Source organism: Simochromis diagramma, unplaced genomic scaffold (assembly GCF_900408965.1).
Source record: "Simochromis diagramma unplaced genomic scaffold, fSimDia1.1 OVJJ01000334.1, whole genome shotgun sequence".
NCBI lineage: Eukaryota > Metazoa > Chordata > Actinopteri > Cichliformes > Cichlidae > Simochromis > Simochromis diagramma.
The window spans coordinates 7,047,882-7,062,509 of NW_024386764.1; the positions used below are offsets into that span (position 1 = coordinate 7,047,882).

The 14,628-nt window shown below is 40.8% G+C and overlaps 1 protein-coding gene across 2 annotated transcripts in view; it reads left to right on the top strand.

Annotated features, from left to right (window-relative positions):
• The first annotated feature begins 323 nt into the window (after positions 1-323).
• The window catches only part of LOC120734975 (homer protein homolog 3-like), a 52,428-nt gene continuing 38,123 nt past the window's right edge, over positions 324-14,628 (top strand). Inside the window, exons 1-2 of one of the 2 annotated variants that reach the window (XM_040034111.1) lie at positions 324-748; positions 4,581-4,626. In XM_040034111.1, the coding sequence (XP_039890045.1) occupies positions 4,604-4,626 (23 nt within the window). In that variant the 5' untranslated portion in view covers positions 324-748; positions 4,581-4,603. The remainder of the gene's footprint in view (positions 749-4,580; positions 4,627-14,628) is intronic. The other variant, XM_040034120.1, reaches the window with a different exon arrangement.

Genomic DNA, 14,628 nt, shown 5'->3' on the forward strand with positions numbered 1-14,628 from the left:
TATTTGTACATTTCTATACTGATTTGAAATAATTGGGATTACCATATAGCTCTTTATAAACATCTCCATACTCACCATAATCTGGTTTGACATGAGATTAACACATTAAGTGCAGCAGTGCGCATCATGACTGATTGTTTGCTTAAGCTTTTGTCTAAATAGCTATCGGGGGCGGGGGATTTAAGGCTATAACTATGTCATTTTGACATAGTTCTTATTCTGGCATATAAATGAACAGTCGGAATAATGAGGAGTCATTTCCACGGAGCCCGTTAGATGGCACTGTGGAGACCCCGCGGTCCCACAGAAATAGTTGAATGGAATCCCAGTGTGATCTGGCACAGTGGTGGGAGGGGAGCGCAGCACACAAGTCCTGGAGGAGGTTTGAGCCAAGAGCACTGTGCTGCCCGACTTTTCATCGACATTCGTCCGTCTGTCCGAGCCGCAAAGCTGAGCCAAACGTTCGCGGTGCGTAATTACGCACGGATACGACAGTTTCGCGGTGTTCTTGGCTGTGGAAACCACGCGGACAAAGAAGGGCAGGCGGGCTGGAGTGCAACTGACTTGAGCGGAGAGGAGTACTGTTGGAGGGGAAACTGGAGGAATCTGGAGTCGGAAGTGATTTGTCTTTTTTTTCAGAAATGTAACTTACGTCCAGGATTTTAGGAAAGGAAAAATCTTTTTGGCGAGAGGGAAATTAGGAGTGGATTTAACCTCCAAAATAACATCTAAATCCTCGGAGCATGGGGTAAGTTGTGGTTTTGTGTCTGAAATCTTTTCTCTTCAAGTGTTGATTTAAAAAAAGAAAAAAAGAAAAGCTGAATGTGAACTTGTGAAGTAGCTTCGTTTCTGACGTTGTGGGTTTTTGATTCCGTTGGACGGCATCTTGTACAAGCTTTTGGAGCAATTCTACCGTTAGTTCACACGTGACAGTCTGCTGTTTTCTTTGTTTACATCCCGGTAGCTGCTGAGAGAGAAAGGAGTCTTTAATTTGAAACGCAGATCCCAACTTATTTTGATCAAAACTCTATTTTTTGACCGCTGTGCCAACGAAGATAATCGCATTACATGTAACCGTCTGGCTGTCACGCTGGCGGTTTGTTTAAAAGTAATGGTAATTTTTTATGATGGCGCACACGGAGGTCATTTAAATGCTCCAACTGCTGAGACTTCCTCTATTCTGTTCCTCCTCACTGAAGAGAGAGTCTGCAGGCTGATTCTGTTGCAGGGGATCCTGGGTGGCTTTTATTGGGATGCTGTTGGTGTCATGCTGCGCTCAATCTCATTAACTCTGTCAGTGTGTTTGCGTGTGTTCAATTATACGTGCAGGTCTCCAGCTAGGCTTCAGATACACCTGAACCCTCTTCCCACTACCAGAGTCCAAGCTGTTAGCTTCCAACCTCTGGGAGACTTATATGGCGCTTTAAGATGCTCCTTAAATGAATGCAAAGCACGAGAGCATCATCTTTTATCTTTAATGTGATTTCACTGATGCGCCACGATAAGCTGGCACCCGCAGGAGGATCCGATTTCATTGCATTATTGTGGTTTTACATTCTATTTATTTGCAGTCTAAACTACTTAATGTAATCGTTCTCAGTGCACAGTAATGCAACAGTGCCGATATTTACCCGTTTACTGCTCAGATTAGACCCCGTTTCCTAAAATGTGATCTAAAATACATTTTAAGAACATATATTTTCTGGCCAGCAAAATATTTGGCTTGGAAATGCCTCAGGGTCGAGCTTGAAGAGGTGTCTGGAGAGAGGAGAGGGACTTTTGGGCATATCTGCTTAAAGTGCTGCCCTGTGACCCCGGATCCAGATAGTCAGAAGAAGAAGGATGGAAAATATGTGATAATGGAAAAGACTAGAAATCTGCACTGTAAGACAACTGTCATCCAGGAAACAAGGATTTGAACAGTTTTTCATTGAGCTTAATATTTTCTTTTATTTATTTGGTTGGATTCAGGGCCAAAATTGAGTTGGTCAGGTTAACATTTATGTGGCGGGGCATAGTCCGAGGACGCACCTGAGCGGCACCTTTTCTTTTTTTGTTCACAATTACCATTAAAAAAAATAAATAAAGTAAACTGGCCAACAACAAGTAGCTATACATACCTGAAATTCCAGTATGAATTGTAATATTTCACTTGTGTTAGTGCAGTGATTGGAGTACTTTTACAAAGTGATTGCAAACTGCTGTAAAGCACCCACGCATTCAATTCTTAGGTTTCAAGGTTCGAGGTTTCAAAGTCATGGAAACATTTGTGGTTTCAGGGCTTTGAAACCACAAATGTTTCTTTTGCTGTCGTGTTTTCCATGTGTGAGATGGAGAGGGTGCACTGGAATGTGCTACTGTCAATAAAAGTCAGATTAGGAACTAAATACCCAACCCCAGTCAGCGTGGCATTGTGCCACAGTGTCAACGCTAAAAGCTTAAAGTAGACTGTATCCACTCTGTTGATGCCAGCGGGGAAATGGTCCTCTGACAGTAACAAACAAGCAAACATCTGCTCCGATGGCCTGTGTTTGATGCATTTTCACTGTCAGAGCTTAAGCCAGACATCAACTCTGCTTCATCCCTCTGAGCTGCAGAGAGGCAGCAGGATTCAGTCACCTGGGCCAAAATGGCAAAAAAGGGAAAAAAAGCTAGATTTAGTCACTGGGCCACCGTGTACTCTCAAACAGGAGTCTGCAGAACTCATAATACCCAGAGACAGCCTGCAGCTCTTCTGCACACTTGACAGATGGAGCAGAGTCTTGATTAAGAGTCGCTTCAGGTCCATAAACCAAATGAATTTTCACACAGGTGCTTTCAAGCTGTGCTGCTTGTCTTGGAGTTCTTGTTCTTATCCTCTGACATGGGTAGCCTGGAAATGGATGGAGATGCAGTCTTGATATAATGAACACCTTCTAGCTTGAGGTAACAGGCTGCAGATTTAGACAGGGTGAAGTTTATGACCAGTTTCTATTAATTCAACATCAATGCTCGGCAACAGCAATACATAAAAAATGGTTCAGAAAATCTGCATTTTCGGGCAGCATTTGGAGGAGCCTAATGAATGGGTTTATTGTGTGTTAATGACACGAGAACTATGTATAAGTACTATTTTTAAATGGAGCTGTGGTCTTAAGTGTAAGTCTTTTTCATGTGTGTTTTTAAGCAGGTCTAACCTAAATGAAATTCTTTGTTTTTACCACATTTATGATCCTTGAAGTGTTTTGTGCAGGATATGATCGTGTTCTCTTGGTACTGTTGATAAGTACAACAACCTCCCCAGTTCCAAATAATTGTAACACTTTTACTCTTCCATGGAAAATGTTAGCTCATTTTGAATTTATTGGCAGCAGAACATCTCATAAACGTTGGATCGGGGCAACAAAATGCTGAAAAAGTAAGTGTTACTGAAAGGAAACAACATTTTGCCATAATGACATTTGGCAACAGGTCTGCATTTAATGAAAAAATATGAAGACTTTTAAATGTCTCCTCATTTACAGTACATAATATAATTCAAAAATATTCAGTGTCTGGAGAAATCGCTGTGCACAAGGGACTAGGCTGAAAATCAATACAGGGCCCATGATCTTCTGTCCCTCATACAGCATTGCATTAAAAACAGATATGATTCTTTCATGGAAATCGCTGCATGGGTTCAGCAACACTTCCAGAAATCACTGTCTGCATGCACAAATGCAAGTTAAAGGTCTATGATGCAAAGAAGAGGCATATGCCAACATAATCCAGAAATGCTGCCATTTTCTCTGGGCAAAGCTCATTAAAAATGGACAGAGGAAAACTGGGAAAATGTTCTGTGGTCAGACAAATCAAAATTTCAAATTCTTCTGGGAAAACATGGACACTGTTCTGGATTTAAGAGGAGAAGGACCATCCGGCTTGTTATCAACACTCATCACTACATCAGTGCCTACGGAATTGGCAGCATGTGCATCTGGAAAGGCATCAAATAATGCTGAAAAGTGTACATGCAATATAATGCTCCCATCCACATGTCTTTCTCAAGGAAGGCCTTGCATATTTCATTAAGACAATACTAAACGACACACTGCATCTATTACAGCATTGCTTTATAGTAGAAGTCTGAGCTGCCTGCAGTAGAGACCAAATTTCACCAACTGAGAACAATTAGAGCATCTTGAAACCAAAAATACAAGAAAGAAGACACTTTGAGAAGTCCTGTATCAGACAAGAATGGGACAACATTCCTCTCCTAAAAGTCCAGCAACTGTTGTCCTTAGTTCCTTGACATTTACAGACTGTTGTTAAAAGAAGAGGGCATGCTACACAGTGGTAAACATGGCCCTGTCCCAACTTATTGACGTGTCGCTGCCATCAAATTCAAAATGAGCGAATATTTTTCCTGAAATAGTAAAATGTCTGTTGTGAATAAAACATGGGTTTATGAGATCTGCGGATCACGGTATTCTGCTTTCACTGACATTTTACACAATGTCCCAACCTCTTGATGTGGACCCCCTGAAGCAGTGGCTGGTAAGATCAGCAGGTTTTATGCTCCACCTTATAACTTGAACTATCTCCTTCTTGTTCTGCTGCAGAGGAGTGGTCTGCCAGCTGTAAAATGTACCCGCTACACCGAGAGAGGTACAAACACACCGCTGTCTCTGTGTTGTTGCTCTGTCTGATAGGGATGGGTGATACCTCCTACCAATTAATGCTGAGCTTTAGGTCACTGTGTGTACCTTTCACTCAGCAGAAGCTGCTTAATTACAAACGCCTGGGGTATTCAAAGCGTATAAGTTTGGTATCTATTAATATTATTTGGTTTTAAAAAAAAAGTGTAAAAAGTAGCTCAGTATGAATATAGGGACGCTTGTAAAATTTAAAGTAGGGCAGCTATTAATGGAAATGTCACCATTACATCATGAAATTGTGAATTTTTACAGTTAGGGTTTTTTTTTTTGATTCTCCAAAATAAGACATCAGGTATTAATACATTGGGGATCAATTCTCCCATCCCTGCTTCATTAAATATTTATTTGCCTTTGAACAAAATCCACCCTCATCTCATCCTCCCCATCGTGTTAATCCTCTGCTCGGTATCTGTGGAAACTGTAACAAGCTGTAAGATGTGATTCGCAGAGTGGAGGTTTCATGCTTGTCGTGATGTGCAAATGTTGTCAGCATGTTGTGCTGCCCTCGCTGTCATCACCTGGTGTCCCTTTTATCACGCTGTCGTCCTGTCACACACTTTGTCGCGGCTCAGCTGTTCCATGCGCTGCTGGATTGTTTTGCAAGTGCATCGTGTTGTACGAGCTCTTGGCATGTTTTGCATGTTAAGCCTCGGTGTTTAAAATAACTACAAATGTTAAAAAAATGTTGTGGTGTAAAAATATACTGTGGATATTCTTGAATCAAGTTAAACTCATTGTTTTTTTGCTCTGTTTTTTGGGGGGGGGTGAAACACTTTCTTTGAGCAATTTAGCGTTTGTAGCTTAAAAGATGGAGTTTCACATTTAAGATAGGACAAGATAACCTTTATTAGTCTCTCGTGTGGGAAATTTGTTTTTACTGAAATATTTTTCAGCATTCCTCATTCACAGAAACCTGTTGTTGGTTGGCTGAACACAACTCTGCCCACTCAGTGAACACAGTCAGTATAAAAGGTCTCAGGCACATGAAAGCTTCACTGACAAATAATGGACTCTTAAAAGAAACGAAAGTTGAGTCCTCTCTTCTCTTCTAGGCCTTGACAATCAGTTGTATGTTTAAATCATAAAAATAATGAGGTGCGGGTGTCAGCTTCATCATTTTTTTCTTTTTAACTGTTAGTTGAGTAAAGCAAACTCAGATTATTATTTTTTTTTTTTTTAGCTTGTGGGATTTTATTGTTTTAGTGCTTTGTGAACTTGAAAAAGCAGTTAGATGCAGCAGGTCTGGATTTAGCTAGCTCATGAAGACAATTTCAATACATGTATCATGCTTCTTTATCCTTTTATACAGAAATGTGGAGCCATCTACATTTGTTGTTTAAGGTGGTGATAACTGCTGTAATTAATGTAAGATGGATATAGCCAGCGTACATGAACATATAGTTTGATGAGGATGGAGCTGATCAGCCAGCTAACTAACTAGCTAGAGCTAGGTCAATGCTAGCTAACTAGCTGGATTAGGAATGTGCATCCTTTTATTCACTGCAATGACATTTGTGATGCTAGATGTGCCAAGTGAAAAACAGGCTTCCAAGAAAACAGCCACTGGCTGGAAAAACTAAACAGTAGACTCTTTGGAGAAGGAGTGGCCAGTTAATTTCTCAAAATTCCACATAAGAAGGAGGGTTTTTTTTGTTCAAACACTGAATGAGTAAAGGATTGAGAAACCGAGGTAACTTCATGGTCATACAATAGTGATTTGTCAATCATAAGGGAGCCTCAGCCTGAGCCCAGCTAAAACACACCAACGTTTTATTGCCTATTTTAATTTTGGAAAAGCAGTTGTGAAGATCCTAATCACAATTCGGTGCACACCAGAACATTCACACCGAGACCCCTTTGGAAGAGATGGTTTTGGTCTGGGTCCAAGAGAACTACAAAGCAGTTTCTTTAAGATGACTTCCATCAGCTACCAGAGCTATTTCTATTTCCATATCTGGCCAATAAGTGGACTGAATGTGACACATTTGTGGTTTGACCACAGTTTTCTTAGTTTTCTCTGTGTGGACCAGAGGAAATGAACCTGTGAAGACTTGAAATTAGCCAATGAGAAAGCTTAGTGAGAATGCAGATTTAAGGTATTTCTGAATTTGCTTCACTTTCGAGACACCCTCCATACTACATCCATTGTATATATACAGTCTGTGGAAATAAGTGCATCAAAGCTGTTTCCTGTAGGCAACTGAAACTAGCTGTTGTCATGCTTCCTGTCGTTATGAGAAGCTAAGCTCCTGGCTATCAGTTTCTCATCTAAAAATTGAAGCTTTTACATAAATGTGCATTAGAGGATTGGAGTTTGTTGTTGTCTGAATTCATGGTTATACAGCACAGCACGTGGCAGGGTATGATTATGATTAATGATGATTAATTACTGTAGAGTCATAGGAAAGGATTAAGATATTTCAGACCAATATAAGCTCATTTACTGTTGAAATGTTTTGTAACGTCACAGAGCAGCCTCCATGTGCATCGTACAGGGTGTCTACACTTTGAACATGTTCAGTTTACCCTCAGTATAATGATAGTAAAGTGGATTGTCTGTGTCCTCGCTCTGGTCAAGGACAAAACCAGCTGCTCTGTGGGGAGAATAACCTCTTGCTGTTCTTGAGACATGCATAATTGAATTAATAACCAGTCATCTTGACTCACTTCTATTCATCTTACCTCGTTTTGCTGTCTTGAAAGTACATAAAAGTGAAACGATGGGGGGAAAAAATCAGCTCTTTCTTTGTGTTTCTACCTGTCTTTCATGCCCTGAATACAGAAAACACTCTGGCTTTGTGTCACCTACACAAATCGTGACAACAGTCAGCCTCCTGCAAGAGGAGCTGACCTTCACATAAGTGCAGTGCTGCTGTTTAGCAGAGCTGGAGTTCACGTTAGGGCGTTTTTCCAGTTAAAGTGAAATCAGTGAACCGTGGAGCTGCTTGATGAGTTGTTCAACTTCTTCTAATCAAAGAAAATCTAAAGTGACAACCATAAACCTCCAAAGCTTTCCTTACTTTGTGCCAGAGTTGGAAATTTGGACAGATATGGGGACTTGTTTTGCAGCTACAATATGAGCTGGTGTTTCACTTAGCTGTGCTATTTTGGTATGTAGTTGTAGCGTGTCATGTTGCCCGGACATGCCAGGCACTTTCGCTGGCTCAGGAAAGGTGGACGCGGGGCTACTGGCTCTCAGAGGTTGGAGGAAGCAGACCCTTTAAAGGAGAAGTACTGTCAGAAGAACAAAGAGAAGCAAAAACATTTTCCTGTTTTGGTAATCCCGATGCTCCCAGAGGGTGCAAAGCCACAGCAGGCTGCCTGTTGTTTGTTGTCTTAATTCACAGATGGTGAACAGTGATGCTCAGTTGATGTGCTCGTTTAGAGTGAATTTAACCCTTTTCAGATGGATGCAGAAATTAGGACAAATCCATGTTTGTGGGTCAAAACCTCACTCATCAGCAGCCACTAGCATCCCCCACCTCTCTGCCGTTTTAGGACCCCTAAAGCAGAAGCATTTGGAAACACTGCTGACCCATTTTCATTTTCTGCACAGCCTGAAACTGAAACTTTGAGATACTTCCCGATCGTGTCTGATCAGTCACTACTTATCCTTCCTTTATGCGCCATGCTTCTACCCCATAACTGTTTTGTGGAAGGAAAAAAAGACATCTCTGGCTTGGCTAGCAGTATTGAATTTAAAATCAAATGCAGGTGTCGGCGACCTTGTGTTGTGATAATTGTGCAGGGAAATTCTGCATTCTTTCATGACAATCCTGCCTAAATGCACAGGAGGTACACTCGGTCTACTTGAATGGTGCATTTTCAGGCAGACGGACATGAATGGTATGAATGTGAAACACTCTTCTGGAAAGAGGTCGTTTGCATCAAGATTCTATTTTAAAATGAAAATGTATTCATGTGGACATGGCCTTAGACCATCTGCAGTCTTTGCAATCACATCTCCTGCAGTAGCAAAGCTGACAGCATTTTTTAAAATTCACACACAATGTTTTTTCAGTCTTTTGAAATATTTTCTCTCCCACATGAATCAGGGTACATTTCCACAAATCGAAGGTCCATGCTCTAAAATCTGTAAAGCCACTTGAACACATTTGGGATTTTTTTTTTTCAATACTGGGCTTTATAAATAAAACTGACTTGATGTTGGGCACATGGTGCTCTAATACATCAGACTGGAGAAGGTGAAGCTGTCATCTAGCTGACTGATCTGTAGACGAACTCTGACAAACACAGGGTTTGTGAGAATCCGGTTGTTAAGTCTGACGTCACTGGCCGTGTCTGGGCCTAAACTCCGCTGCAGGTCCATATATCAAATGATCACTATGGCATTACTGAGAGTTGAAAAACTGTCTAAAGTCTTCATTAATAAAATGATCAGCGTTCTGCTCTACCAGGTGTAACAATTGAGTTTAACATCCAGGCATCCATGAAAACGGAATTTATGACATTTAACGGAGTTAGAAGTTAGCAGGAAGTTAGCTCGCTAGCTTCTATCTAAATACAATATAGCATGTCCTGACTGTGGGGTTTTGGGAACAAATTAAAACGTACAGCTCTGCTATCACTTCCAACATAAATGAAGACAGAAAACTAAACAGCAGTGACGTTTGTAGGGTTACTGAAGTTGGGCTAGCTGGTATATAATGATGTGCTACGTGACCGCTAGCAACACAGCTATGTTAGCATAATATAAACAAGCTAACTTTTTTTCCACTCGATAAAAGTTAACATGAGTGTTCCCGGTGGTCAGGAACAAATGTATCGCATGGCAGGATGCTGTAAAAGGACCAAACTTCAGCCAGGAGAACAACTGAGATAATCCATCCACAATACGAGGTTAGTCATTCATATACTGCTGTATGGGCTGGGCTGTAGTTACATCCTAAGGTTTTAAAAACTGAGCTTAAATAAATAATTAGCGGTAATAAAAGCCGAGGGAGGTCAACAGTGATCACTGACTGTTTTAGGAGCTTTTTGAGATTAAATAGAAGAAAATACAAAACATTAAACATGCTAACAACACAAAAGCCATATTAAACACAGACTACTTTAGGCCCGGAAGTAGGATTCGTCGCGTCATCACTGAACAACCGGATAGGTAAAGTGGACTTGACTATAAAACTGGGTTCATTTATATTCTGATTATAGGAAAACTACTCTCACAGGACACTGTTAGGTACACATGTTGAATGGCTCATTAATTCAACTGTCTATCCAGCCAGTCACATGGTAGCAACTCGGTGCATATATGCACATAGACCTGCTGAAGTTCAAACCAAACAAAAAGGATGATGATTTAAGTGACTTTGAATGTGACATATTTGTTTTTTCCAGACAGGCATGTCTGAGTATTTCAGATGTGTTGGGATTTTCCCACACCAGATTTTAGAGGATGGTCTGAAAAAGGGTAGAAATATCAAAGGAGTGTTAGGAATGTAACTGTAACCACTGTAACAAAATGTATCAAACCTCTGCAGCAGCAGAAGACCACGTCAGCTAAGGACAGGAAACTGAGGCTACAGTGCACATGGGCTCATCAAAAACACTTAAAAAAAAAAGACTGGATAACATAAGACTAGAAAGACTTGAGTTTAGTTTGAGTTTTCTACTGTGGCAGATAATAGAGTCAGAGTTTGGTGTAAATAACATGAAATTATGGATCCATCCTGCCTTGCTTCAGTGGTTCAGGTTGGGTGATGTTATGGTGTGGCATCATTTAGCCATCACAGCCTACCAGAGTATCATTGCTGACCATGTTCATCGTTTTCTGACCACGCTGTATCCATCTTCTGATGGCTGCTTCCAGATCTCAATCCAATAGAGTGCCTTTGGGATTGCGTGGATAGATTCATATCATGAATGTGCGGCCAACAAACCTTCGACTCTGTGATGCTGTCATGTCAACATGGGGTAAAACCTTTGAGGAATATAATCTATATTACAAAAAATGCAGGCAATCTCCAAAGCAAAATGAGGTTCAACACTATGAATGTGTACCCATTGAAGTGGCCAATGAGTGTACACCGCGTTCCAAATTATTATGCAAATTGTGTTTAAATTTCATAAAGATTAAATAAGTTGTTTTTCAATTAAACCCATGGATGGAATTGTGTCTCAGGACTCTTTGTATCACTGAAATCAATCTCGGACACCTATGATCAATATTTGCCAGGTGAGCCCGATTAAAGGAAAAACTACTAAAGAAGGATGTTCCACATTATTAAGCAGACCACCATTTTCAAGCAATATAGGAAGGAAAAATTATCTCTCCTGCTGAAAAGCGTGAAATAGTTGAATGCCTTGGACACGTAATGAAAACCTTAAATATTTCACGAAAATTTAAGCGTGATAACCATAATGTTAATTTGTGGCTGAGTCAGAGCACACATGGGTTTGTGCAGATAAAGGCACAATGATGAAGGTTTCTGCCAGACAAATACATCAGATTAAGACAGCAGCTGCTAAAAGGCTATTACAAAGCAGCAAACAAATATTTGAAGCTGCGAACAACAAGGTGTAGGATCCTCCAGAGACTTGCAGTTGTGCATAAACCTTCTTTTCGGCCACCCCTAACCAATGCTCACAAGCAGACACGGCTGCAGTGGGCCCAGAACGACATGAAGACTAATTTTCAAACAGTCTTGGTCAATGATGAGTGCAGTGCAACCCTGGATGGTCCAGATGGATGCAGTGGTGGATGGTTGGTGGACGGCCACCATGTCCCAACAAGGCTGCGTCGTCAGCAAGGAGGTGGTGGAGTCATGTTTTGAGCCGGAATCATGGGGAGAAAGCTGGTCGGCCCCTTTAGGGTCCCTGAAGGTGTGAAAATGACCTCTGCAAAGTATGTGTAGTTTCTGACCAACCACTTTCTTCCATGGTAGAAAGAGAAGAACTGTGCCTTCTGCAACACAACCATCTTCATGCAAGTCAATGCATCATCTCATGCTACAAGGAACACCTCTACATCATTGGCTGCTATCGGCATAAAAGAAGAGGAACTCATGGTGTGGTCCCCATTCTTCCCTGACTTCAATCCTATTGGGAACCTTTGGAGCATCCTCAAGCAAAAAACTATGAGGGTGGGAGGCAGTTCACATCCAAACAACAGCTATGGGAGGCTATTCTGACATCCTGCAAAGACATTCAAGTAGAAACTTTCCAAAAGCTTACAAGTTCCATGGATGCAAGAATTGTAAAACTGCTATCAAATAAGGGCTCCTATGTTAATATGTAACTTGAACTGTTAAGATGTTTTTGATTGAAATAGCTTTTGATTTCAGTGAAATTGATCTACAGGGTGGGCCATTTATATGCATACACCGTAATAAAATGGGAATGGTTGGTGATATTAAAGTCCTGTTTGTGGCACGTTAGTATATGTGAGGGGGCAAACTCCTCAAGATGGGTGGTGACCATGGTGGCCATTTAGAAATCGGCCATCTTGGATACAACTTTTGTTTTTCCAATAGGAAGAGGGCCATGTGACACATCAAACTTATTGGTAATGTCACAAGAAAAACAATGGTGTGCTTGGTTTCAACGTAACTTTATTCTTTCATGAGTTATTTACACGTTTCTGACCACGTATAAAATGTGTTCAATGTGCTGCCCATTGTGTTGGATTGTCAATGCAACCCTCTTCTCCCACTGTTCACACACTGATAGCAACACCGCAGGAGAAATGCCAGCACAGGCATCCAGTATCCGTAGTTTCAGGTGCTGCACATCTCGTATCTTCACACCATAGACAATTGCCTTCAGATGACCCCAAAGATAAAAGTCTAAGGGGGTCAGATCGGGAGGCCTTGGGGGGCCATTCAACTGGCCCACGACGACCAATCCACTTTCCAGGAAACTGTTCATCTAGGAATGCTCGGACCTGGCACCCATAATGTGGTGGTGCACCACATTATGGGTGTTAACTTCATCATTCACATAAAATCATTCATCATTCACATAAAAGTTTGACTCATCACTGAATAAAATCTTCTGCGTGAACTGAGGGTCCTGTTCCAATTTTTGTTTTGCCCATTCTGCAAATTCTGTGTGCCGATCTGGGTCATCCTCGTTGAGATGCTGCAGTAGCTGGAGTTTGTAAGGGTGCCATTTGTGAGTAGCTAATATCCGCCGAAGGGATGTTCGACTAATGCCACTCTCCAGTGACATGCGGCGAGTGCTACTCTGTGGGCTCTTGCTGAATGAAGCTAGGACAGCCGCTGATGTTTCTTCATTAGTGACAGTTTTCTTGCGTCCACATTTTGGCAAATCCAACACTGAACCAGTTTCATGAAACTTAGCAAGCAGTTTGCTAACTCTAGCATGGGAGATGGGTGGTCTCGTAGGGTGTCTTGCATTGAAATCTGCTGCAATGACCCGGTTACTGCGTTCACCAGATATCAACACGATTTCAATCCGCTCCTCACGTGTTAACTTCTTCGACATGTCAATGGCTGTGAACAAAGAGAAACTTGTAAATAACTCATGAAAGAATAAAGTTGCATTGAAACCAAGCAGACCATTGTTTTTCTTGTGACATTACCAATAAGTTTGTGTCACATGGCCCTCTTCCTATTGAAAAAACAAAAGTTGTATCCAAGATGGCCGACTTCTAAATGGCCACCATGGTCACCACCCATCTTGAGGAGTTTGCCCCCTCACATATACTAATGTGCCACAAACAGGACTTTAATATCACCAACCATTCCCATGTTATTACGGTGTATCCATATAAATGGCCCACCTTGTACTAATGCTGCAAATTCAACAAATGACCATTTTCAATTCTCTACAACCTATAAAATCTTTTGAAACTCTGTGTGCGTAATAAATTGGAACAGTACTTTTTAAGTTTTTTTTATTTTCGAAAAACATACTGTTTTCATTGGGAGTTTTGTTCAGTAACATTTGAATTATTATACTCTATTGGTTGATGACTCGAAAATTATGCTGACTGTCATTTGAATCGACTATTTAGGAAAAACAGAGAAAAATATCATTTACATAATAATTTGGATTATTACTTACATAATTTGGATGTAAGTAATAATTTTCCATGAATGATTGATACAGCACTCTGTGTGGTGCAATGAATGAAACTGTACTTCTGTTTTTTGTTTTTTTTGTTTTTTTTTCTTGCTGAGTTAGCACAAGAGGGAAACTGCTACTCACAGCGGTCATTAGTATTCATAACAAACTTTCTCTTCCTCTTAGGAGTGAATATGTCTTTAAAAGCTTCCCATAGTCATAAATTATATTTTCCTTTCTTAAAACTTTGCCACCTTGGCTGGGGAAAATGTTACTAAAACATAAGTTTTTTTTCATTTTTAAAAATCAAAGCCTTTACTTAACTAACAAATTCAAATGTGTTTTTTAAGGTCTACTGGTCTTGGTGTATCAAAAAACTTTGGAGTTCTGTATGCCTTGTTTGTTTCATAGTGTGAGTTCTTGTATACTTGCAGAATGTGGTGTGGGATAGTCTTGCTGAAATATCCAAGACCTTCTTTGAGAAATGTTCGGCATTAACAGGGCTTCTACAGATCTCACAGTCGCTGCCATCAAAGACTCTCGCTTGTAAACTGTTTGCATGACGGTCCATGCTTCTGTGTTAATCTAGTTCGTTTTTCAGCTGTTTACAGCAAGGAGTGTTTGTTCTACACAATGTGTAAATGCTCCTTTTTTGACCCTTTCTTAACCTCCTGTTCTTCTCCGCCTCTACTGGACCTCCTGCAAGCTTTCTCCTCTTTGCCTTTTCAGATTTGAACACTGGCTTTTAAGCACAACCAATACGATTTCTGGCAGTGACTTCATCAGCTTTCCACTTCCCTCAGGCTATTTACAGCCCATACAGCTTAAAGGCTTCATTATTGGCAGTTAGAGGAGTATTTTCTCAATGGGCGACTGGTCATGTTTGACTGCAGGGCCAAACAGG